The sequence below is a fragment of the Crocuta crocuta genome, unplaced genomic scaffold (assembly GCF_008692635.1).
Source record: "Crocuta crocuta isolate KB4526 unplaced genomic scaffold, BGI_CrCroc_1.0 scaffold556, whole genome shotgun sequence".
In the NCBI taxonomy this organism is placed as follows: domain Eukaryota; kingdom Metazoa; phylum Chordata; class Mammalia; order Carnivora; family Hyaenidae; genus Crocuta; species Crocuta crocuta.
The window spans coordinates 2,415,997-2,443,916 of record NW_027527436.1 but is presented as its reverse complement, the minus strand read 5'-3'; the positions used below and the strand labels follow the sequence as shown (position 1 = coordinate 2,443,916).

The following is a 27,920-nucleotide window of genomic DNA, read 5'->3' as shown; positions in this document are numbered from 1 at the left end:
AGCCCACATATTTGAAAATCTTCCAGTAACTAAATCAATGATTGTTTTTTAATTTCAATGAATTAAAATTAAATTAAATTAAATTAAATTAGGAATTCAGTTCCTTAACCACACTAACCATATTTCAAGTGCTCAATAGCCACATACAGATAGGGGTCTATTGCATATGACAGCACAGGTTTAGAACATGTGTAAAAGATATCGGCATTAGTGGCAAAGTGAAAAGTTAAGTCAATCCCAACCTATTGGGAATGTTTTATCTACTGGATTTCAAGGAATATGAGATAACTGATTTTTTTTTCCTCATAAATCAACTGGTTGGCTGAATTGATCATTAAACAATTGTTCTGGTTCTACATACAAATCATCTCTTTTTTAGGTCCTTTAATTTTCTTTAAGGCAAATATTTGCATATGCCCTAATTATGCTGAGAGCTGTCTCCCCAGGTATCCCTGTTATCCTGGAGATAACCCTCAATTTAACTGTTATATACTAAATGTTGAGTAAAATAAAGAACATCTACATTAAAGGGAAAAAATTAAATGTAGCTACTATGCTACCATATTTTGTTCTTACTTCTTGACTGTCTTATAAATCATGTAAATAAGTACAATAAACATTTATTGAGTGATTCCATAATGCTTTGGATCTCCAGGTCCATCGTTTGTGATGACACATAGAAGCTGGCCCAGGAAAGCTAAAAGTATGGCGTATGTCAAATGATGCCTTCCATCAAGTTTAGAGCGCCATTTTTTTCTCAGTATTACAAGTTAGTGTAATGGCACTTGGCAGTATTGGCATTTCTGATATGACTTCTTTTGGCTAGCTCAGCATTCTTAAAAAATAAATGGTTTTTTCACTCTGTGATTGAAAGGGTTAAATAGTACCAATTCATTACTGCTCACAGAAGGATTTATTTTGTTCTCATAAATCAGTTTTATTCCACATTTTTATTATTCCCTTGGGTGAGCTACTCCAATTGAAATCAATATGAGTGCAAGTGACACAATCAGTCTAGATATTTGATTATGGATTAGAGATCCCCAGGTCTGCTTTCTTAGCCGGTTTTTTACTGATCATCTCCCCTAAGAACTGAATATTCGTATTGGCATCTCTGAGTTATGATCACGTTTAAAAAACATAATAATTTTCATTTGTAGACTGACAATGGAAGCATACAGAATGAGCAAGGATCAAAAGGTAAAGAAAGACTTCAAATACATAACTATACCCTGTTATAAGCTTCAAACTTTACAGTATTTCTCTTAACATAAAGTTGGCTTTCAAATAACTTTATTCTTTCTTTTAAAAAGACCAACTAATACAATTGGTAGCTATAAACTGCATTCTTAGGCTCTACTGGGTGAGCGATTCACTACTTCTCATGACAGAGATTGTTACCTATTTTCACACATTTATTTTAGAACCTAATCACACTAACTAGGTTAATAAGAAAACAGTTAAGGTGAATAAAATGCCTTTGACGGGATTCAAGCTGGTTCTTTTCATTTCCATAATTATCCAGGCTGGAAAGCCACTATCGGGGGATTTAAAGGAGAAAAACAGTTCAACTTTAAATTAGAGAGCAAAATTGATTAAGTTGTTGCTCAAGAGGGCAACATTTATATATCAAACCCTCTTTGCTTTAGAAACAAATTTATATCTTATGATCCTTTACATATTGAATGCTTATTTTGGGACTCATGGTACCACATTATAGTTCTCTTGCCTCTGACTCTAGCCACCTGTTCTTGATTCTTCAGCCAAATTTCTGCATAGGCACAATTAAACCATTTTGTAACTCATTTTCTTATAGTTAGAATGAGACAATATTTGGTACACTTAAAATAAAGTCCAAGGCATTTCCTTCAAATAAATTCCAAGGCAATATTAACACTATATTTGCTTCTTTCAGCAAATATGTTAGCCTCGGGGCGCCTGGGTGGCTTAGTCGGTTAAGCGTCCGACTTTCGCTTAGGTCATGATCTCGCGGTTCGTGGGTTCGAGCCCCGCGTCGGGCTCGGTGCTGGCTGCCAGCTCAGAGCCTGGAGCCTGTTTCAGTCTGTGACTCCCTCTCTCTCTGACCCTCCCCTGCTCACGCTGTCTCTCTCTCTCTCTCTCCTAGAAATAAAACATTAAAAAAAAAAATATGTTAGCCTCATTTAGCCTTTTGTTTTCACCAAGATCTGTAGGAAGGCAATGTTTTGTATATATTTGCAAATTACCTCTGGAAGGCATATAAGTTTGAAAGTTTAAAAAAGTAATTCAGAAGCAATTGACACAGTAAATCCGTCCTTCTTTCATCCAAAGAGTCATTAATTATTCTTCAGTTACTGTTATTAAGCCTTAAGAATAGCAGCTATCCCTGCAATCAAAGCAATGCACTTGGATTTCCATTTACAAACTTCCTGGGCACAAGGAATTAGGAACTGTCTGTAACATATCTTCTTCCTGCTTCTTGCCATTTCTGTAATTTGCATTTATAACTGCTGAATAATGAAAGACATTCAAAGCATTAATGACAGGAGAGTGCCGTGGCATAAGACAGGGCACTGCCAATACAATATTCTTTCCGTATACACTGTTCCACTCTTTAAAGAGTCTACTCAAGAAAATCAGTCCAGAAATTGAAAATGACTCTTTATTCAGGAAGGCATAACATTTTTAAAGAGATAATCACTTTAATTGTTCAACTCAGAGGTCAGACTTTTCTTTAAAGGGCCAGATAGTAACCGTTTTACACCTTGCAGGCAATATGGCCTCTGTCATAACTCCGTTGTGCCGCTGTAGCATGACAGTACTACATTAAGTACTACTTAATGTAGTACTTAATACTACTATAAGTGTCTGTGTTCTAATAAAACTTTATTTACAAGAACAGGATGCTGGCCAAATTTTACCTGTAGGTTCTAGTTTTGGGGGATCCCTGGTTTTATTATAATTTGTTTATAAATTTAAATATACTTTATATATTTTCCTTGGATACTTAACTCTTTCATGATGCTTTTGATTTGGCAAAAATTTTGTATGCTAACTTAAAAATGTATGTAATATAGAATAATAACAATGAATCTACCTATAAATAATGAATGTTAACAAATGCTGGACATTCAGACCTCTCTTGATTCATGGATGGTTTCTTGGTGGCAAACAACAGAAACAACTCTGGTTAACTAAGGCAAAAATGAATTCTTACAAGAGAACTGATCATTTCCAAAAGTTGTCAGGAAAACTGGAGAGTCAGACTTGTGTGGAAACTACAGACAGCTTGGCCCAGAAAAGCTTGGTCTCAAGAAACCCCAAAACCCCCACTGGGAGAGCATCACCACTCACTGGCCCTGGGTAACTGCAGCTCTGCTTCAGCATTCTTTTCTTTTTAGAGTTTATTGATTTATTATGAGAGAGACAAACACAGTATGAGTGGAGGAGGGGCAGAAAGAGCAGGAGAGAGAGAATTCTGGGCCAACTCCCCGCTGCCAGGGCAGAGCCCAACATGGGGCTGGAACCCATGAAGCCATGAGATCATGACTTGAGCCAAAACCAAGTCAGACGCTTAACTTACTGAGCTATCCTGATGCCCCTCTGCTTTGGCATTCTCAACAATTCTAGAGACATCTAGAGGAATCCCTAACTGACCATCAAACTTTGTAGTCCCCAGGTGGAACCATTTAATTGGCAGCTCTATTGTCAGTGTCCACATGAGCTCTAGCTATCCTTTTGTGAAAAAAAAATCCTAATTAAATTTCTGATCATTTTCTTTGTATATATCATCTTTTCTTCCATTGTTATTATTTCTTGATTTTTTTCTTATGCATTGATTATGCATATCTCAAGGCTTTCCATAGTGCTAGTCATTTAACTTTTAGCTGTTTCTATTGTGTTCCTTACTTTTTCTAATTTTATTAAATACTTAATGATTTTTTTCTAATTTCCAGTTTGTTTCTCTGGATTTGCAATATTCTTTTCATCTTTCAGGGAATGTGTATCATGTTTCTCCCCCAAATCTGTGTGGTTTATTTTGTCTTTTTATGTTGAGATCTTTTCCTTTGGCTATGTGTATGCAATATGTTATTTCTTCCTTAAAATGTATTTTGCTTATGCTTTGTATGGGCAGCTCTGTCCAGACTTTACATTTGCTCTGAACATGGCTCCTTCTTTTCCTTTCTGGTGCTAATTAGTCTTCCCTCGGTCTTAGCTTTGGGAACTGGATGTTGTTATTAATGTACCTGTCTGTAACCTTGGGGTGGAGGTGGGAGGAAATGGGAGCAAAATAGAGCATATGGATAAAAATGCATTGGATAGATGCAGAATTCTAAAGGATCTAGTTTCCTGGTCTCCTCTCACATCTCATTAAATGTCCCTTATAGCAACAAGTACTCCATATATTGACATTCATCCTCACATCCTAGTAATGTCAGCCTGTCCCCCCACTCAGCACAGTGGTAGGTAGGACGGCCACTCTTCCTGTCTCTACATTCATTTCCCTTCAGAAGATTAGAGAAGATTAGGAAGAGTTCCAAGGATTTTGCTTGGTTTATATTCCTTCCTCTAGAGCAGAGTTAGGAACTGTGCTATGCTGAGCGTGAATTTACCATATCTTTCTTTTGTTGTGAGGTTTCAAAATTAAGTCATTAATTTGTTCCTTTTCCTTTACACGTTCACTCCAGAATTTTCAACTGTTTTTGTTAGTGGTATTATTTTTGTTCTAGTTTTTTCCATTTTATTGCATTTTGGAAGGTATTTTGGGAAGGTAATTCTGTCATACTAATTAATCCACTCTTCTCCCAAAATACATAAACTTTTGAAAGTTCACAATTTATTCCTAATTCTCTTCTCAGCAAGGAGATTCATATCCACAGCTTGGAAACTGTAACACACAGACTCTAAGATAGCATCCGATTATCCCTACCTCCTGGTACTCATGACCTTGTGTAATCTCATGCCCTGGCATGTGGCCAAAACCTGTGGCTTATCCCTGGCCAATAGGCTATGGCAAAGAAGGTGGGATGTAAGCTCTGTGATAACATTACATAAGACTGTAACCCATCTTGCTAGGAGACTGTCCTCCCGCTGGCTTTGATAATGCAGTCAGCCATGTTGGGAAGGCCCACATCCAAAGAAAATGAGGGCAATTTCTGGCCAAAAACAAGCTAGCAACTGAGGGCAGCCTCCAGCCAATAACATGTAAGAAATGGAGGCACTAAATTCTAATAGCCTATAAAGAATAGAATGCTGTCAACAACTACCTGAGCTGCATGTGATCCTTTCCCTGTAGAACCTTGAGATGGGACTTCAGTCCCAGCCAACACCTCATTTCAGCCTTTTGAGATCCTGAGCAGAAGACCCAATTAAGCATGTCCAGACTTCTGATCCACTGAAACTATGAGATAAGAAGTATATGTTGTTTTGAGCTGCTAAGTTTGTGGTAATGGCATTACATGGCAACAGATAACTAGTACATGAACACAGGACTTGGTGACTGCAGCACAGAAAGTAGGTAGAAATCACCAAAAACATGACGTAATTCCCACATCAAATGGGTTTTCTCCTTTAACAGAGACTCTGTCTCAAGCATCTATATCTAAGTAACTAAAAAGAAATGTATAAACATTTCGTTAAGAATTGGGGATAGGTTGCTCTGTGATCAGTGATTGCTGAGCTATCCACTTGATCACAGTAGTGCTAGAAGCTCTGCATAGTCAGCATGTTTAGTAAGGCTCTACTAGAATTCCAAAAGGAAGTAGCAGCTTCTAGCAAGCAGTCATGTTCATGTCCAGGATTTATTCTGGAAGTTGGAGACCACTTTCTATAATAGCATATTTCCCAAATAGCTCTTGGCTGATTGAGATCATGGGAATAGTTCATTTGGACAACTAATAGGTGTTCATTTGGACAACTAACACTTTGTTCAAATGGGGAAAATATAAATTAAAGTAGAAAAAACATCTGACTTTTTAGAGTACAGCATAGTTGATGAAAATGGACCATATCTACCACAATTGCAGTAAATTACTCTTGAGAAATTTACTCTTGAGAAATCTCTCTCTCTCTGTGTCTCTCTATCTCTCTCACACTCTATCGATCTATCGCTCTATCTATATATCCAGATATGTATCTATCTATGTATATGCGTGCACGCGTGTGCACACACCACACACACACACACACACAGTACTTCTCTGATATTAATAAAATGAGACCCATTTAGAAAAACCTGACTACAGTATACAAAGCAAAGTTGATGAAAAGAAACCATGCTCTAAGACCAACAGACCAAACAAAGCAAAAAATCCTCAGCATCTACCAAGCTCTTTTTGCTCTTGCATGAGCACAGACTCGAGTAAAGGCAGCATCTTTTGGTGAGTGGATGAAATACTCTATGTATTTATTCCCTGAACTACAATTGTCATTCCAGCACAATGACCACTTTAAAGAAGAATCAAAGAAGTGCAGCTTTTACTAAATGACAACTAATTAAAAATCACATTAGAGTAATTATAATAATGGTAAGAAATATGACGCATTAATAGAGCACTGTCCTTCTCAGAGGCCTACGTTGCTCAGTTTACTCATTTCTTTCTCTTTCAAAATACTCTATGAAGAAGACAGCTATGTAGGTATAGATCTAGAAATATTTTCTATGTTCGCAACACTTTAAGGTCAGAGATAGGCTTCGGCAACCATATGTTAACTTAAAAATGAACAAATGCCCAGTACCATTCAGATCTCTACCAAGATAATATCTATTATAATAATGGAGTTTGGAGGATTTACTTGCCTTTAGGGTAAAATAATTTGAAATAATATCTTCAGAAAGAACAAATAAAAGTAACTTAAATATTAATACATGCTATAGAGTGACCTGGAATTATTAGCTCACATTAAAGTCCTTATTCACCACTTTGCCCAGATCTACAGTTTGTCATTCTGTGTCTTTTGATTTTGGTATTGGCAGAAGTCTGTGATAATAAGATAGAGCTGAACAACACTGAAATTGAGACCTCAATACTGGGAAAATATAGCATTTTCTTTTTACAGCAAGAAGTGGGAAAATTAGTTAACACCTTTCCTACCTTAAGGTGTAATTGGATTCAGAAAAAGGCTAACTTAAAGCAGGACCAGGTCTGACATCTAAAATCCTCACAAGGTAACAAGAATCAGTTTGGTTTGTTCGCTGTCATTTCTCATTATAATCTTTGTCATGAGAATGGATTCATGTTGTGCCATTTTCTGTTCTTGTTACAATCTTTGTCACATGAATAAGATATCAGGATGTTAATGCCTGGCATACAGTCTTCTGTGTGTGATGATACTGTACAAGACTACGCTGACCTTTGCAATATTATGTATTCTGATTGGTTGTTCATTTCACCTCTTTCCCACAAGTTAATAAGGCTGTAAAAAGGAGAGAACTGAAATGGCCAGCCAGTCAAATTATAGAATATTGAAAAGGTCAGAGCAGTACAGCACAGAGGAAAAAAAATTATGGAATATATGGTGCATTAAAATTCTTGTGACAACGATTATAACAAGAATGGGAAAGGATGCCCACTTACGTTGTATCAATCTAGAGAACCCCATAGGATGATATTCCTGAGACAGCAATCATTTACACATTCCTGAATCATACATATCTATTTGCATTGGTTTTGCTTAAAAAAATAATTATATAGAAAGTATCCTACTATTCGACAAACAACATTAAGTGTAAGAATTTTGGCCTCGGAAAATGGGCATGAGTGCTATTAACATTTTTGTAGGATTTCACATTCGAAGCTAAGAAGATGTACTTTACAAGTAAAATCTGTTGGGCCTATGAGATTTATTTGGGCTGTTTCTCAACTTAACACTTTTTTTTTTCCTTCAAAATAAAGTAGAAAAGTAGGACTGAATGAATTCACTTCTTTGAAAACCCTGTAGAATGTTGAATACCCTGAGATAGCCTCCAGGAGCTTATGTAAAAATCATACATGGTTGGGGTGCCTGAGTGGCTCAGTCAGTTAAGCATCCGACTTTGGCTCAGGTCATGATCTCTCAGTTTGTGAGTTCAAATCCCGCACTGGGCTCCGTGCTGTCAACTCAGAGCCTGGAGTCTGCTTCAGATTCTGTGTCTCCCTCTCTCTCTGTCCCTCCCATGCTCATGTGCTGTCTCTCTCTGTCTCTCAATAATAAATAAAAATGTTTAAAAAAATCTTAAAAAAATTTTTTAACATGTTTTACACAAAACGTGTAGGTCTTTTATTTGTGATGCATGATGTTGGTCAATAGACAAAGAATCTCTCCTTCTCTTGCAACCTTAGTGGGTAGACTGAAAGAGAAATACTCATCAGAAATCCTGAAGTTATTGTTCTCAGATGTGCAGAATGATTGCTCATTTTAAACATTATTCCTATGCATATTTAAATGTTTCTTACAGGACAAATTAATAGCTTCTGTAGTCTGAAAGATAGATCTGGCTTAAGAGTCCATTTTATACTTCCTGAAGATCCATTATTTCACTAATAAAGTAAACATGTTATAGCACAAAGCTAGAGTCTAGAGGCATCATTAACAAGCATGTCAAAAGTGACCTAAATATTTTGGGAAACAGGAAATAAATTTTGATCATTACTGTAAAACTAGCTTGAACATGGATTAAATGACCATGTTCAAATCAGTAGTTCTGCATGCTTTAAGAAGAATCACCAATGATTCCTGGGCCCTACCTTCTCATAGTCTCAATCGGTAGGTACAGAGTAGAACTCAGGTATGTGGATGTTGATGTAGTGCCCCCACATGATTTTGAGGTAGGTGACCTCTAGAACACTAGTGTAGATGACCTCATCTGCAAAGTGCTTAGTGCAACCCCCGGGGTTAAAGCCCAGTGGTGCGGACCACAGCCAAAGAGGTGGATAAGGGGAACTCCTTTTCACACTCACAGTGCCTGGGGACAGGGTGATTGGGAAGTTGTGGTTCCAGAACACTGGAGCTTAACTGGGCCTGCACCGTCCACTTATACTTACAAATGGGGTTGGCGCTAAGGCTGACCAGACAGAAATGGTCACCTCTGATAGGAAATGCTTATCGTTTTAACATTTTCTAGCTTGACTCTCGAGGCTGAACCAACAGGGCTGCATTTTCCAGCCCACTGAAAACCAAGTTTATGCAGTGAGAAGCAGTAAAGCAAGACCTTCTTAAGAAGGGGGATCTGAGGACTTGCATTTTAAGAACTTCTCCCCAAGATCTAGGCACTCAAGCTGGTCAAGTTCAAAGAAAGAAAGTGAAGACAGAATAAAGTGGAGAAAACCCAAATCTGTGGACCTTGTTTTGGTTTCGAATTTAGAGCGTTTGGAGCTCCACCGAGGGTTTAAATCCTGTCTGTTGCTCTCAGCCTATGAAATTGAGCTGCGTGTCAGTCAGGGTGAGGGAGCACTGGACTCACTGAGCTGTGTGGCTCCTGTAGATGCACAAGTTCTTTTTTGAGCTGAACAAAATGGTTATGTAATTGCATACTTCTCATAATTATTGAGTAATTATATACTTCTTATAATTACTGAGTAATCATTGTTCTATAACTAGAACTTAATGTTACAACTAATTGTATAATTACCATGTATTAATGTTATCTGGGAAACTTAGAATAAAGTGGTATTTAATATATTTCCCCCTGTCATGCCATTTCCAAAGCGAGCAAAATGTGTTTATTTTATGGCTAGAAATTTCCTTCAAAAACAAACAAAATACAAGGGGAATAACCACACTCATATTATAATCATAGATGTTAACTCATTGATCTTACATTTGCACCTGGCTTGAAATTTGTAAAATTGTATTCCCTTGGCTTACTTTGAGAATTTTCACTGTGATTTCGCAATCTTCAATTATTTTATTTTATTCTATTCTATTCTATTCTATTCTATTCTATTTTATATTTTTTGTAAAGTGTGCTCAGGTAACACAACTTCAGAGGCAATTGACCTTCTACCTGTGTCTCGCAGGATAAGCTGACCTTTCTGAAATTTTACAGGTGGGGATGTGACAAAAGCAGCAATTGTGTCAAGTGGGACCAGAAATGCCTCCATAGATTGAGACATTACAGGAACTCAAGTTCTTTAATGCAGATGATATAACTTCTCTTAGTGCTTACAAGGGATTCATATCTAAAGTTACCCAGGTTTTCTGAGTGTAGGAACTACGTCTTCTACATCCTGGGCACGTTGTTATCAGAATCTACCAATGCCAAGTCTCCGTATGCATTTGGAGTCAACAATCTTCCGTCTAATCAGGTTGACTAGTTACAAAGAACCTATGGTAGCTAATAGAGTGTCACTTGGAAGTGCCTTTTTAAGGCTAATTTGCAGGTTTCAGAACTTCCCGTTGATGTGTGTTACGTATAGACAGCTATGGTGTTTATTTGCATTTTAGGAACTTAAAACAATTCTTAAGCAGTAACTATATCTTTACCTTACTTTATTAAAAATGAATAGAAATTATTTTCCCCACGTTTTAGCCCATAAGTACTACTTATTCCCTCGGGAATAAATCACTCCTTCAAATGTTCCAATTTCAAGTTCAAGGTAATAAATTCTTACATGACCCTAGGGATTTCTTCTGGTCATAGAAAACACCTAACTAGACCTGTGTATTTTACAGCAATCATTTTTTTCGGCTATGTCCTTCTTCCCAAAGCTCTTAAAAAGTAGCTTTTGAAAATTTTTGTATGTTTTAAAAGCTTTTGTTTGTCTTATCCACACTTCATGAAAATGCTCATAACTAGAAATGAGATCCTCTTTTACATCATTTGATCTTTATTAAGTATAGAATTTGATGTATAACCGATGAGACAATGACCTAGCGGTAGCAGATCTCATTAATATCGCATTGTTCATTGAAAAAACATAGAATTTTTCATTAATAACGCATTGTTGGATAGGAGAAAGGGACAGTGTAATAGGTAGGTAATTGCTACCAAGAAAGTAAAATACAGAGTGCATTATTCTTAATCACTCGCTGGTTCTAAATGTTTGTCTGGAATGTACCAGTTGTATTACAGCAAAACAGTAATCCTTCCTCGCTTCTGTAGATGAACACCTGTTACCTGCTGGGTAGTGTAAAGAAATAATCTCACTTAATCTGCACAATAACATTGCAAACAAGATATTATCATTCCCAGATCACAGACGAAAAACCTGAGATTTAGAAATATTAGGTAACTTACGATAGAGCACACTACTGAAGAATGATAAGGATAGGTTGAAATGCAGAATTTTCTGACAATTAAATTCATGTACTCTCTTTGCATCATACTCTGCTACTAAACTGTATCAAAATATATCTGGGGGGCACCTGAGTGGGTCGGCTGGTTAGGTATCCAACTCTCAGTTTCAGCTTAGGTCGTGATCTCATGATTTGTGAGTCCGAGCCCTGCATGGGGCTTTGTGCTGATAGAGTAGAGCCTGCTTGGGATTATCTGTCTCTTGCCCCTCCCTTGCTTGTTCTCTCTGTCTCTCTCTCAAAATAAATAAATAAAAACTTAAAAAGTATATATTAAACAATTTAAGAATATATTTTTATAAATATTGCAATTATTAAATTTTGTCAATTGTACAATGCAAGATGATTTTCAGTATGTGGACATCTTTTAATTTTAAAACATTTAGTCAATAAAGATTGTATCATTATCTGAAAATCTTGCAAATACACATCCCCCTTAAAGTTCAACAACATGTGTGGTTTTTATTCAATTGCCTGTATTTGTTAAAATTTGTGGGGAGGGGGAATGAAAGGTACTACAATAAAAAGTGTTACGGCGAAGAAAAAAGGCCAGTTGATAGTAAAATTACTATTCTTCATGGCTCTTCTCTTCTGTGTTTTAAGAATAATTATAACGAGGGCTACTGAGTGGCTCAGTTGGTTAAGCATCTGACTTTGACTGTCACAATTCATGAGCTTGAGCCCAGCTTCGGGTAAAACATGAGCCTCCCTTTGGGTGAGCTCACTTCTGTCTTTCTCTCTTTCTCTACCCTTTGCTCACTTGCACCCCTCCCTCAAAAAAAAAATAATAACAACTAAATTTTACTAAGTTTCACCAATATTCTGAAAAATTTGCCTCACTTAAGCTTTTCAGGAAGGCATCTAATGTAGATGATGAAATAAATGTCAGGACAGGATTTTTAGCAGCCCTTGTCTCATTTTAAGCCTAATTTCTAACTCTTTTGAACCTTGACTGTAATTCATTTGTGTAGAAGAGGGAGATAAAACCCTGTTTCAGAGAAGCAGTATTTCCCTGTATCTCAGACATGATACTATTTGAGAACGGGTTTGTTCAAGTTCAGAAGGATGGGTGTGGTGTAGCTCCGTGAGTTCCCTGAAGGTGATTCTTTTACAAAGGCAGCCTCTTTAGTTTAGCACAGAGCTACAAACAGGTCTTCTGACCAAAGTGGGCACATACTGCTTTTCAGAATAATCTGGCCAAGTCTGATTTAAGAGGTGTTAGAGGGAAAGCAATGACCTACCTCTCAAAGAAAATGAGCAACAAATACCCCAATTGGTGATAAAGGAAATACTTGACATGTATAATTTGAATGCACTGTTTATATTTAGAACCCTTCTATCTGGGGGAAAGAATGTGATTTCCTCCAGTCTACACATCACAGAAAATCCAAGGATAAGAAAACCCCTCAAACAATTGTAAATAATCCATCCAGGGATCAATTTTTATGTTTGTGCAGTATCTTTCCTTATAGGCATCATACTTGTGAAGAGCTTCATGCTATCTTAGAATAACAACCCAGTTATTTTTATCACTGAGATGAATGAATGAACTCTTAAATATACATGAATTTTAATAATTTTCTTTCTTATCAGCAGATCATAACTATAGTCTTCTGAATGGCACACGAGTCATGCACAGTGGTGAAGAGACCAACCTTTGGATACTCATCGAGGGCTTGGTTCCTTTTACTAACTATACTGTACAGGTGAATGTCTCAAATAGCCAGGGCAGCTTGAGAAGTGATCCTGTAACAATTGCAATGCCACCAGGAGGTAAGTCTTTGAACAAGGTTTGCTCCACAAATTTACATAAATGTCCTACTACTAAGTTTTCACGGAGCGCTTGTTTTTTGTGTGAATTAATTTTTTAGAACTTGGAGACTCGGTTGTATTTCTGGTTGTGTGGGTTGTCATTGTTTTGTTTCAGTGAGACCCTTTTGCTGATTTTTATTAATGTTTTGTCGAGACTGCTTTCCTCTTGTGCTGTGTGTGTACCTAGGTATATGTCATGCACAGATATCTCTTTCTTTACATGTTAAAAAGACTGGGAAATGTTGTTTGTTTGGAGACTTCATTTAGACTCAAACTGTATATTTTCCTTTTTTTAATTTTGTGAACATTTATTTATTTAAATTTTGTTTATTGTTTATTATATTTGAGAGACAGACAGAGCATGAGTGGGGGAGGGACACAGAGAGAGGGAAACAGAATCCAAAGCAGGCTCCAGGCTCTGAGCTGTCGACACAGAGCCAAAACGCAGGGCTTGAACTTACGGACTGCAAGATCATGACCTGAGCCAAAGTCAGATACTCAACCAACTTAGCCATCCAGGTGCCCCTGTTTATTTTTGACAGAGAGAGAGAGAGAGAGACAGAGTGGGAGCAGGGTGCGGTGGGGCAGAGACAGAGAGGGAGGCACAGAATCCAAAGCAGGCTCCAGACTCTGAGCTGTCAGCACACAGCCCGATGTGGGGCTCAGACCCATGAGCTATGAGATCATGACCTGAACTGAAGTCAGATGCTTAACCAAATGAGCCACCAGGTCAAAATTTATATTTTCAATTTGAGTTTTGGTTCTCATTCCTGGTTTTTCAAAGAACCTTATGTATCTAAACCTTTGCATTTGCCAAAAAAAGGGCAGTATGCAGGTTGTACAATAGGAAAACTACTCAGACCCCTAGAAAAATACCTTCAGCTTCCATGTCCTAATGATTAGAGTCCAATAGTGTCACTGTAAAAGTGAAATGTGATACAATCCAGATATATTTCATTTAATTATTTGTATGAAAAGCTGACTTATTTAGACTTATTATTTTGATCTACAGTCAATTTCACTTTGTTTTAACTATTTGTGGGGCTAATTGCTAAGAACACTTCCCCTCAGATACGTACAGCCCTTGAACAAAAAGCACTTCTCAAAATAATAAAAGCATGATTCTCAGTTGAGTGTTCAGAAATGTATGTTTTCTGAAAATACTGAAGCAAATGGAACCTAATGGCTTCAAGAAGTAGGGTGCTCTGGACTAAGGGAGAAGGTCACTGTGTCGTTAAACAGCAAAACTTGGATAAATATCTCTCCCATCACAAGGGTACGAAAGCAGCAAAAATCTCATCGCTAGTGAAAATTAAGGATTAACCTGCCCTGTGTATGGACCCCTTCTCCCAAGGAAAGATTCAATACCTGCTGTGTCATAAAAAGCACTCATCCTTATCCATCTTTCATGACATTATAAGACTCCACGAATAGATGTCTACCAAAACGCTTGAAAGTATATGGCAGAAGCCACATTGTTTAAGAATGCTTGGAAGAGATAGAGCTGAATGACTCAGTATCATATTTTATAAGCCAGTAATAATAAGGGGGGTTGAATTTAGATAGGGGCTTGTTTAAGAATGGAGCCCAATAATACAAAACAAAATCAACAAAAGAAACCTTGGGCATTCATATTTTCATTATTTAATCTAACTCAGCATGCTAGAAGGGATAGAACATTTGAATACTCAGGCAGCTGGGTGGCTCAGTTGGTGAAGCATCCAACTTCAGCTCAGGTCATGATCTCCAGGTTTGTGGGTTCAAGCCCTGCCTCGGGCTCTGTACTGACAATGCAGAGCTTGGAACCTGTTTCAGATTCTGTGTCTCTGTCTCTCTCTGCCCCTCTCCCTCTCTGTCTCTCAGTCTTTCTCTCTTTTTCAAAAATAAACATTAAAAAGAAAATTTTTTAAAAAGAACATTTGATGACTCTGTACGTTAGTATATAATACCCTATATTCACATTTAAAATTAAAGAGTAATTCGTGCTTTAATGGAGATTTTTAAGTTACATAGTAATACCTTCCTAATAGGATATGGAGGAATTCAATGACTTATATATTCTTTTCATGGCATTCACACTGATTCAGATGGTTTGTAATGTACAGTAAGCTGTGTCACATTCATAAAATAGGGCCAATTTAATTCACTGTTCATCTGTTTAGGAATGCCTAGGGGCGCCTGGGTGGCTTAGTCGGTTAAGCGTCCGACTTTCGCTTAGGTCATGATCTCGCGGTTCGTGGGTTCGAGCCCCGCGTCGGGCTCTGTGCTGACTGCCAGCTCAGAGCCTGGAGCCTGTTTCAGTCTGTGACTCCCTCTCTCTCTGACCCTCCCCTGCTCATGTTGTCTCTCTCTCTCTCTCCTAGAAATAAATAAAACATTAAAAAAAAATTAAAAAAAAAAGGAATGTCTAATAATTTGTGGTAAATCTGTGTGTGTGTGTGTGTGTGTGTGTGTGTGTGTGTGTCTGTTTAATTCAGTTAAACACAGTAAGCACCTAATGCCAACTCAATACGGTCTGTACTTCTCTCTGTCAGTGGGTAGTAGAAGAATTAATATTATGCAAACAGGAAGAAACTAAATTTTTTTTTCTATAGAGGTACAGTAGAACTAAGTCAAATGCTGAGTTTACTTTTATTGCTACTCTGTGGTGCTTATTCATGCCATTCCATGCAGTTCTGAAGGCTCATACTCTATGGGTATGACTCAGTCATTCACTGGCTACACTCAGAAATCAAGATTTTGGAAGATGGCCCTTCACCGAAAGAGGAAGCAAAATGTCTTCAAAGATAGACAGTGATTTGCTCAAGTTTATTACAGCCATTAGGACATACTTTTTTTTCATCATTAGATTGTTGTTGATTACAATTAGGAAACTTATAGCTTTGAAATTATCTTTTTTATGACCTTGTGGCAGTTTAAAGGTGATACCTCATTGATTAAATAGGTTTTAGTTCATGCTTCCTTTTACTTAATGATCTGAAAACATATTATCCTGATTTACACATAAAATCATGCTGAAAAGCATGTGGCATTCACTAGAATATGTGTGTTTAAGTAGAATTAAATTAGTACTAAGAGTTATTAAAGAAATCTTCCATGCCTTTGTCCAGTGAACTGTGCTTCGTACTGAAATGAATAATAAATGAACCAATGTACAGAAGTGAACCAACTTATGGGCAGAGAAGGTTCTATATGCTATTTACTTTTCTATTATATTTGGACTGTTACTATTATTGCCATTTCCTTGATTTCAATATTAGGTCTCTTTTATAGTGGTGTTAAATTCCTACTATTTTTCAATGCTGGCTTCTGCAAGATGTGTAATGATAATACCCTTAGCTGTGATTTCTTCTCAGTGTAGTTTAAAAATATAATAATAGAAGCCTTGGGCAAAACAGAAATGCTCATTTTTTTCTTTATCAAATGTTTGCTATCAACTGTAAGCCTGAAAAACTTCCTTTACCCTCTATATCTGGCCAAGTCCTACTCATTTTTTAGGTTTCAATTTAGAAAAAAGTCCTTTGGAAAGTTATCGTTTACCAATCGAGACTGAGATAGGGCCCTTAGGTATGCTATAGTACAATCACATGATATGGAACTTGTCTATCTGATTGACTGTTCCCATCCCTGGTTATTAGGACCTACACAGCAGGGACTCTTTCATATTCATTTTTTTTATGTGTATTTATTTTGAGAGAAAGAGAAAGGGTTGAGAGGAGCAGACAGAGAGGGAGAAAGAGAATCTCAACCAGGCTCTGCACTGAGAGCCCACACGGGGCTAGATCTTAGGAACCCTGAGATCATGAGCTGAGCCAAAATCAAGAGTCAGACACTTAACCGACTGAACCACCCAGATGTCCATTGTGTTTTTATCTTCAGTGTCTAGACCAAATCTGCATCACAGGTGCATAACGAATAACTGGTGAGTGAATGAATAAATCAATCAGACAGAATAGCTTAATTAACAGTTTTAAATTATAAACTTATCATTGCTCAGACCTGTTCATTCCTCATTTTCAATCTGAACAGCCTTATATTGTAACCAGCTGTGGAAACCCTGACCTCCTCTGAATATAGTGTCCAATGTAGGAATGCTCTGGTCAGGCAGACGTAACCTGGGGCCCAGACTGTAAGGAGGGTACAGAGACTGGAGGTAAGAAATGGTCTCAATATGCAACAACCCATCACTCTTTGACTTTCTCTCTATAGAGTTTACTTAGGAAAGCATAGAATAAACAGTTAACAGGAATTTGAGAAGAGGTGAGGGGACAGGATTCAAAAACTCTTAACCCTGGTACATCATTTGTTATTTGATGGTTATGAAAAATCTTATATGATACTAGCTTTTTCTATTTTTCTGATGAGAAAAAATATGTTTTTATGCAGTTTGTACTTCAATAAAGCTGGAAAAAATTTTTGAGAAACCAGTCTAGCAATATCTACCAATAAATCCTAATTAATTTTATCAAATCTTCCTTTTTCATTGCTGGTGTGTTGTTTAATAACATTTTATCAAAAGATAAAGCTCTTAACTTTGACCAAACAAACAAAAAATATGATTAAGCAACCTGAGAAACACAAGTTACTTTGAAGATGGAAATTAAGGCAAGTAAGACCACACAGCCAACAGCTCAGCACGTAGATGCACAGTGGCAACCCTAAAAATATACATTTTTATTTTAAAAATGTATTTGAAATATTATTTGATCAACTGCAGGAGTCAGTGGTTACTTTTCCTTCATTTATGTAACATATCTCTACCCACTTCAGCGTATTTAGGTTTGGTGTTTCTACAACTACCATATTTTTGGTTGTTTGTAATAACGTAATGCTCATATTTAGCACTAAGATACTCTTAGAAATGAAGAATTTATTTAGTCTGAGCTCTTGAATAGCATTATAGTGAAGGTTCAAGAGTTCTAGGGAAAAAATTAAAAAAATAAAAACGGAATCCAAATGTTAATCCATAAATATGAAACTTTCCTATGACCTTTACCCTTTCAAGGTCTGGAGTTACTAATGGGGTTAGGATTTCAACTCTTAATGGGGCTCAGTGCATTAGTGTTTTGTATGCATGGAATTCAGCATTCAGTTTAATAAGTGGTTGACATTGGTGATGTCCCTTAATTTGCTTAAATCTAATTGGCTCTTTTATCAGTCAAACCTGTATGGATTGGCAATTGATCAGAAAGGGTCAGCCATGACTCTGCATGTAGTTAAACAATGGAACCACCAGTTAAAGTCACAGTTGCATGATAATAAGCAAAGGAAGAACAAATGAGCTTAGAGGAGGAAGGCAAAGAAGCTTAGAAGTTTTGCAGGATCTTCAAGTTCAGAACAAAGGCATTATAGAGTATATAAATTTTAAATACACTGCATTTTGCCTCCAGACTTAAACCTTTTTTTCCAGATGAACTGAAATCTTGTCTGAAACTGTCTTTGTTACATCAAAGAACTACTCAGAAAGCTAAAAGAGACAGAAGAAGCATAAAAGGGCATAGTTTAAAATGATTAGTGACAAATTCCATACCGATGAGCTAGAAACAGATTTTTTTATGAAACTTTTATATTTTTCCAAAAGGAATAATTTTATTCTATTTATCTTTTTCTGAACTGCTTTATTGTAACAGTGAAAGGAACTCAGAGCCACCTAAATTTGTGAACTTAATCTGGTTTTCTACGACAGTAAATAATTTGTCATTTGTGCCTTCAAGTTGATGAGAATTATTATAACCTACATACTTCACAAAAATACTAAGCCTGAGGAACATGTTTCTTTTCCAAAGGTGGGTTACTAGAAAATCAAAAACTGAGGAAGGAAACATGGTTGTACATGGTTTGTTTTAGAATTTGCTGGAATTCATTTCCTCATCCCTTGACCCCTACCCACCCACCACTCCCTAAAATATTAATGAAATAAAAGGAGGGCAACACATTTGGAATTAATAGTCAGACACATTGTAAAAGCATAGAGTTTGGAATCCCACAAACCTAGATTTGAATCCACCTCCTTCAGTCTCTGGCTGTGCAACTATGAGCAGCCCACAGATATATCTGAGCCTCAGTTTGTTCATCCATAAAACAGTCTCAATGGTAATTCCCGTCTGATGGAGGATTAAACAATGCAATCCGTGTGGTTTAGCACAGTGGCTATCTGGATAAACATTAGGTGTTTGCTACCTTCTTTGGTCTAGTTTACTGCTAAGACTCCTTTGAGGCCTCTTGTGATATTGTGGTTCATGAGAAACACAGGTGTGGTCTTTGTTTCCATTTCTGGAAAAGAGCTCCTAAATCCCTTGGGATTTCCTAGGTGATGAGAGAGCTATAAAGGTGACTTTTGTTATGTTGCTAAGGTGACTTTGGACCTCATCTAAGGGCAGCTGTTGGTTAACAGTGGTGTCAAGCAGAGGTTTGGAACTTTCATCCTACCTCCTGTCCTGGGGGCTAAGGAGGGAAGGGAGGGTGCTGGAGTTTGGATCAATCTCCAAACTCAATGGTCAATTATTTAGTCATAGATGGGTAATGAAGGCTCCATGAAAACCAATAAGGACGCAGTTCAGAGAGCTTCTAAGTTGGTAAACTAAGGATATTTAGGGTGGTGGGTGGGACAGTGCCTGGGTGGCTCAGATGGTTAAGCATTTGACTCTTGGTTTGGGGTCAGGTCACAATCTCGAAGTTCATAGGTTTGAGCCCTGCTTGGGATTCTCTCTCTCTCTCTCCCTCTATCTCTGTACCTCCCCAGCTTGCACTCAAGTGTGCTCTCTCTGTCTGTCTCTCTCCCTCAAAATAAATTAATATACTTAAAAAAAAAAAAAAAACATGGCTATTTGGGGAGAATGCCCAGTTTGAATAGGGCATGGAATCTCCTGGGCCCCTTCCCATGTATCTTGCCAAATGCATCTTCCTTCCTGGGTTATATCCCCTGTAATAAGCCAGTAATCTAGTAAGTAAGTGGGTTTCCTGAGCTCTGTGAGCTGTTCTAGCAAATTAAACCTAAGGAGGGGTCATGGGAACCTCTGATTTATAGCTGTTTTGTCAGAAGCATGGGTGACAACTTGTACGTGTGTGAGCAGAGGAGGCAGTCTAGTGGGACTGAACTCTTACTCTACGGAATCTAACAGTAGGTAGTTAGTGTCCAGATAGTTAGTGCCAGAACTGAGTTGAGTTATGAGACATCCAGCTGATGTCCAGTATCATTGGAATTGGGTGTATAGAACCCTTTACCTCTAAAAGCTTGCGAACAAGTGAAAATCAGAGTCTTGTATGTGCTGGGAAGACCTCCTACATTTTGTCCTCCTATATCCCAATTTTCACGTACATTCACCACGAGCATTGACATAAATATGGCCAGGCCAGTGGCCCAGCTCAGGGATGGTTGTAATGTGTATAGGATGACAAAGTAAGCAAGAAGCATAAAAAGTAATTTTCCTTTTGAAATAGCTTTAATATCTCCCTCCATGACCTTTGGATCATAATGTATAAATGATTTTTACACCAAGCTCTCATTGATTACCTTGGGATTTCAATGGGCAGAAAAAGAGCACTTTTTTTCTTAATAGAACCTCTTCTGTATTCATACCAAGACACTTATTAGATGTAATTTTTATGATTATTTTTTATTTCTCTTATATGTATATTTTATTCATAAGTAAATGCTTTCATAACTTTGTTAATGCTAGCCAAAAGAGAGGAGTTTGAAATTTTTGCTAAACATTTTTTTCACCAGTTCTTCATTTTCCCTAAATATATACTTTAAAAAGTTGAATCTTGGAATCGAAAGCTTATTTCCTTGTTCATTGAATAGGGAAACTTGGTGGTTGCTCAGACAAGGCACTTTTGAATAACTAAGTGAAAATCTTTGCTTTTTCTAAATTTTTAAATGTTTTTATTTATTTTTGAGAGAGAGAGAGAGAGAGAGAGAAACACAGAGAAAGTGGGGGAGGGGCAGGGAGAGAGAGAGAGAGAGAATCTGAAGCAAGCTGCAGACTCAGAGCTGTCAGCACAGAGCCCAACATGGGGCTTGAATCCATGGACCACAAGATCATGACCTGAGCCGAAGCTGGATGCTTAACCAGCTGATCCATCCAGGCGCCCCCATAATTGCTTTTTTAAATGTAAATGCCACAATGAAGATACAAGGTTGTGAGGCATAGCATTCTTTGAAACAACATTATATTACATAAACTTTACCTTCAGTGTATATAGTTTTAAATGTTTATTTATTTTTGAAGTAGAGAAGTGGAGAGAGAGAGAACGCACAAGTGGTAAAGGGGCAGAAAGAGAAGAGAGAGAAATCCAAGCAGGCTCTGCGCTGTCAGTACAGACCCCAATGCGGGGCTTGACCCTGACATCATGACCTGAGCTGAAATCAAGAGTCAGAGGCTTAACTGATTGAGCCCCCAGGTGCTCCTCTTTATCTTCACTATACTAAATGCTTCACAATTTAAGTTGCATTCAGTTCCTATGAATCTTTAGAGTAGTTGTGCATAATGTTTTACTTCGGTGTATGTCTTCCAAAGGGGCTATTTTCCCCCTGGAAGAATCAATCCATTGTAGGTAATAAGGTAGGCAGATGCAATGAAGAAATAGTATTTAAATTTTTAATAAAATAAATAGTGTACTTTTGAAAACATATACCAAGCCATTTAGTTTAACCTATGCTCAATCCCAAGTATGTTATGAGAACAGAGCCCAAATATTTATAACCATCTCAAACATGCTCTCAAATCCTTTCATGAAAAATCTTACCTCTACCTTTTTAGGATTGTTAGTTCACCTTGCTCTTTATGTGTGCATGTGTGTGTGCATACGTGTGTGTTTATAAAATTACCTTACATAAGCCAAGGAGAAGGATACTTTGTGAAATTTTCCTCACTCTGCATGTCTCCATCTTGACAATGAGCTTCCTTCTTATAAAAACACTTTAGAAAGGGACTAACTTCTGAGCTGTGAAGAAGATGGAAGCGAACTTTGAAGTGTGCTTACCATGGACTCACCAAGCCTCCAGCAAAGGGCTGCCAGCCTCCTGCATTTGCATATTCTCCTGTGATTTGTATAGAAATACACACGCCCACACACAATTAAGTGCTATCTTTAGAGCATCCTGGGGCAAGAGGGAAAGAGGGAAAAAAAGAAAAAGAAAAAGAAATCACATTTTTCCTACTTTACCAGGGGAGAGAGGTGGGAAGTATTATCTCTTTAAGTTCCATTGATATTTAAAAATCATATTTTAAAAAAGAATAAGTACAATTCCCTTTTCTGTTTTTCATCTTGGAATAAAGGTTATCTATAACTTTAAGTTTAAACAAGTCATGTCTGTCTGACTGGCTTTGCAGTTTGAAAGCAACTTGAAGTTTTATTTGAATTCTTATAGTGCCCTAAAGAAAGTTTTGCTTTATTTTTTAAAAAAATAATACCTTATTCTTTTCTTTTTCTTTTGTTATCCTAGACAGGATCGATGCCTGACTTGCATGCAATTTTATGAACATTTACTTGGCTGTAAAAACACTTTTAGAAAAGTGAGACAAGTTCTTAATATATCATAGGTGCTTAAAGGCCATATTTCCTATCTCTTTTCACTAGGAACCTCTTGAAAATCTTTATTGTATCTCTACAACGTGATAAAAGTTCTAGAGTTTTGTAAAAACTTAATGAACAATAGATTGTGACGTTAAACACATTCACTGCAGCCACTCTGATATTCATGAGTATTCATTAATTGGAACAAATGAAACTAGAAGTGTGAAGGTATCTAGTGCATACTTGATGAGAGCAATCCTTCTCTCGTACACTCTGACAATCACTTTAGAATTTACACTGTCTTCAAGTTTTATTCAAATGTTTCTTGTATATGTATCATGCTCCCCTCCTACAGGATAAATCCGTGCTGGATTTATTCATAATAAATAAATGAGTGAATGAATAAAACAGAATGAATGGGTGAATGGTTGTAGATACAAGTAATCATAATGGATCTGCTCTCTCTTGCTCTCTTTCCTTATATTCTCTCCCTCTTTTCCTCTCTTCTTTCCTTCTTCCCTCCCTCTCTTCCCTCCTCCCTTCCTTCCCTCCCTCCTTCCTTCCTTTCTTCTTTCTCTCCCTCTTTCCTTCCTGCCTCCCTTTCTTTCCAAATCCCTCTCTCAATTATCTTGGCTCTAGACACTTAGTAGGAAATTAGTAATGTTTACTGTCATGCCCCCAGGGAGTCATAGTGGCCTTGTGTTATTTTTGCACCCAACATGCCTTCACCCTTTCCGCTCTTTCTTTTGATTGCATTGCTCTAATTTTTCTCTGGGTACCCTGGGCTCCTATGCCCAGAACATGTGCTATGTGTGGAGGTGACTCTATTACCAAGTCTAGCCAATGAGATCATATTCTCCTGACCATGGTGACTTTTTTCAGGAATTGCAGATGTTCCAATTAGAAGTAATGAGATACAGTATACCAGTGTAGCAAACAGAGGTATATGCTCTGTCCTGGGATTGAACTTGGAATTGGGTTGAATCTACTACAGGTCATTTTGCCCCTCAAGGAGTCTGAGAATATAACCAGCGTGGGAGAAAGCAGAAGAGATCTTAGAGAAGGAAGTAGACTGGATTCTGGAGACATCATTGACCCCTTGAATCCAGGCCTGCCTGAAACCAGTGCTTTCCCTAGATTTTTTTATTAGAAGAGAAAAACTATGTAAGCCTGTATGTGTTGGGGTTTTGCCACTTGAGAACAAAAGCATTTAGACCACAGATGCTTGAGAGAAAGGAAAAAAGAGTAGAGAACATTTAGAGAAGCCTCTTAACTTCTTGAAAATCATACCAAACTGTAATAACTTGAACAGATGTATTAGCTTCTCTTTGAGCTCTCAAATGTAGAAGCTGCCGGAAACAAACCTGATGTGAAATCAAATAATAATGACTAAGACAATAGTATTGCTGACCCCTTTCTGAAGGTCCTCTTTAGAGCCATTTCATGTGGCAATTTTCTGAGACACTTCTCTATTTCCACATCTCAGAGACCTGAGCTCTAGTAACAGTTCTTGCGCTAATTAGCTATTAGGTCAGATTTAGGTTACTTTACTTGACTCTGATGCAGGTTTCTCATCTTTAAAATGGAAGACTTGAATGAAGGCAGTCATCCTCACAGTGTGATTGATCCCAGGACGGGAGTATCAGCATTACTTGGGAACTTGTTTAAAATGCAGAGTCTGGAACCCCATACTCAATCAGCTGAATCAGAAATTTGGAGAGTGGAGCCAAACAATCTATCCTTTATTAGTTGCCCCCCTCCCTTCCAGATTAAATCTGGATGCATGCCAAGTCTGAAAACCACTGAACTAGATCATCTTTAGAATACCCCCAAAGAGGGGCACCTGGGTGGCTCAGTTGGTTAAGCATCCAACTTCAGCTCAGGTCATGATCCTGAGCTTTGTGAGTTCGAGACCCACATCGGGCTCTGTGCTGACAGCTCAGAGCCTGAACCCTGCTTTGGATTCTGTGTCTCCCTCTCTCTCTGCCTCTCTCCTGCTCTCACTCTCTCTGTCTCCCTGAATGGGACAGGAAGAGATACCATGGATGACCAATTTCAGATGTTGAGTCCTACCTGTGGCTCAGGAATGCAACAGGCATGGAGTTTTATGCACTGAGGAACACTAATCGGCCCTACTGTGAAGAGGCTGTCAGCTAAATTTCCTCTGCTCTTCGATTCCTTCATAGAACAGCTGTTACAAGGAACTCCACGTAACTAAAACCTGAGTCTCTTCTCTCCAGGGAATTTTCCTTAATGAGTGTCTCGTGGCTGTATCTCCTCTGTGGGGTTTTGAAATGTGTTCCTCAAGTCGGTTACATCTTTATCTTAAATTCCAGGATTTGCTAGCAAGTAGACCTCCTAGTTAAGCTTTTTCTTTCTAGGAGTTCACAAATACAGCTCCACAGAGGAGGTTGGTATGGCTTCCCGTTGCCGAGAGAATGATTAAGATCATCTAATCGTTTATTTGAGAACAATAGTTTTCTTTGCTGTAGCGATTCCTCACACATAGCACTTACTAGGTGTAGATGCTCTTTCACCTATATAACTCATGTAATTCTTACTCTATGAGGGAAGTGCTATTATTATCTCTATCTACACATGAGAAGGCTGAGGGCATTGTGTTTGTTAAGGTCATGCAACTACTAAATGGCAGAGGCCAGAATTCAAGCCTACAGACAGAAACCCGGCTCTGAGCCACTGTGCTCTTGTTCATTACAAGCATCCTCCACTGGTGACTCATACCCTCTCTTAGCAGAGGTAGCGCGTTTCTAGGCTCCACTAGTCAACAGGTGCCTGAAGATGTGGCTTGACTCGACTGTTGTGTCAAATATAATTCCAAGAGTATTGTTTGGGTGAAATGCCAGGTGTTCAAAACCTATTGCCAATGAACTGGAGAGATCCTCTCNTTAAAGCAGATTTCTTTTACAGCTTTACAAAGAAGCATTAAGCAAAAACAATATTATGTAGTCTACAGTCTGTGAACTGATAGCAAAAATTAACCAGTTGAACGATCCTTTCCCAGCACGGATATAAGTACTTACTTGCCCACCAAGGATTTTGAACAACTTTCATTTTTGCCTATACATTTCTAACATGAACTCCAATTAGATGAAAAGGATATTTAAAATAGCCACTATTTATTTAGGGGAAAAGACTCATTCAACTTTTCTGAAAATATTCCTCTTTCTGCCTTTTTAGCTCTCTAGTGACATGCATTATAATTTAAACTTCTTTCTTTGGCCTATAATAGAAAATTTAACTTTTCTGATCAATTTTGTTGTCATAGGGCTTTTGTATAGGTATGAAACAGAAAATCTCATTAGAACTTGTTCAAATACATTTACCCAAAACATTAGTGTGTTACAGTGGTGTCATTATTGTTAATTACTAAGTTGTCCTTTCCTTCGGCCTGTATTAAAATTGAATTTTTTGTGTTAATACCCTCTATATCCAGAGGGAAATGAACAGATGTGATTCAGATGTACAATCTTCTGATTGTACATAATTTGCACTCATAATGGGAGACTTAATTTATCTAATAATGTTAAAAATTTTTTGAATAACTTTATTGAAAGAAAGAGGGCATGGAAACCTTTTTTTGTAAAGGAGGGATGTCTGCCTGCCTGCCTGCCTGACTGAATGAATGAATCCTTTCTCCCTATATTAAAAAAAAAATCTGTGAACAGATTAAAAACATCAGTGGGATGAGGACATTTGTTCACAAGTATAATATTGAAGAACCCAGGAGTATGAACAGTGTGAGTGTGTAAGAGAATCGTTCCCTGGAGCAGTCATAGGAATGACCATCTGTGTCCTCAGGACCATCAGAAAGGAGGACTCGCTTCTTCAGCGTCTGCAGAAGAGGGCATGGCCACACAAAAGACTCGAGTCTTGCTCACATAATTGATTCTATAAAGTCTCAAGTAAGCACGTCTCTTACGTTGTGCATTTGTTAAGCACATAGGCTGCAGTGTCTGCCCAACTATCTGAATTTTAACCAGATCACTACCCACCATCCCCAGTGTTTCCATTTAGCGACTGTGTGATCTCAAGGAAGTCCTCTCCTCCTGAGGCTTCAATTTGTTCATCTGTAAAGGGAGTTCATCATCTCATAACCATCTTCAATGGGTTTTGGTAGAGGGCAAAGGATGGACACACACTGAGAAGATCAGGGGCCGCAGAAGTAAGGCACCTGCTGATTTGTTTGAAGAATATAAAGTAAGATACAGAACGAGCACAAAATACACGTAACCTATCACTGTTTATGTTGAAAATTAAACCAACCTCCAAACATCTAAATTTTTATTTTCCTTGATGATTTTAACAACTGCCTCTTACAGCTAAATGTAAGGAAACAGCAGACTGGTTGTGGTGTATTAAATTATAAGTGAGGACTAATTTGAGGATCAAAGGTGCTCTTTGGGGGATATCACTCGACTGGTAGGAAAAGCATTAGCTGTCTCCCTCTGTCTCATGTACTTGTACTCTCTGTCTTGGAAATATCCTTCCCCACAGTTTCAGAATCTTGATGTTTAATTTAACACAAAGGTCTTTGAGAAGCACAACAGGGGGTTGTTTCTGGTTGTTCTGGCATTGAGGAAATTGAAATGTACGTATTTTTTCTCATTTATCAAAGACAGGCAAGAATCTAAACTGACATCTTATATCAAATGAATTATGAACTGTGTACTTTGTACCTAAGGGAACAACAACTAAATTAGAGTTTGGGATAAGAAAAAGAGAGAGACACAAATAGGTTTTTAATAAAACATACAGTAATTTCTGTGACTATGTCTGATGGTGACATGACCAAACAGTCTTATTGTGTAACTAGTGAATGGATGAAGGCTGCTCTGAAATTGGTTAAGATTTAACTATATTTGAGAGATTTTCTCGGAAAGGATTAGACTAAATTACTTTCCATGTAGTTAGGTTTTATGAACAGTGAAACATTCTTGATAATCTAAAGTTAACTTTTACCTTTTTGTCAATGCTCTCTTAGAAAAGAAAAACATTTGCAAATTTTTAGTCCAGAAAAACTATGAAATTAAAAGTTACATGAAGAAAAATTATAGTATACAAGATAAGAATAATATGCATGAAAGTACTATATTCTATATCTCTTCCATTGATCTATAACCCACACACACATTTGCACACTCACATTCACACTCACACAGAAGCAAATTATCCTAGTGATTGAGAGTATGGATTCTAAAATCAACCAAATTTCTCCTCCTTTTCTTTTAAATGTTTATTTACTTATTTTTGAGAGAGAGAGAGAGAGAGAGCGTGAGTGAGGGAGAGACAGAGAGAGAAGGAGACACAGAATCTGA

General features: G+C 37.6%; 1 protein-coding gene across 1 annotated transcript in view; it reads left to right on the top strand.

Moving 5' to 3' along the window:
• The window catches only part of USH2A (usherin), a 717,315-nt gene that overhangs the window by 403,747 nt on the left and 285,648 nt on the right, over positions 1–27,920 (top strand). Inside the window, exon 37 of the mRNA XM_077759473.1 lies at positions 12,847–13,026. Coding sequence (XP_077615599.1) covers positions 12,847–13,026 — 180 coding nt within the window. The remainder of the gene's footprint in view (positions 1–12,846; positions 13,027–27,920) is intronic.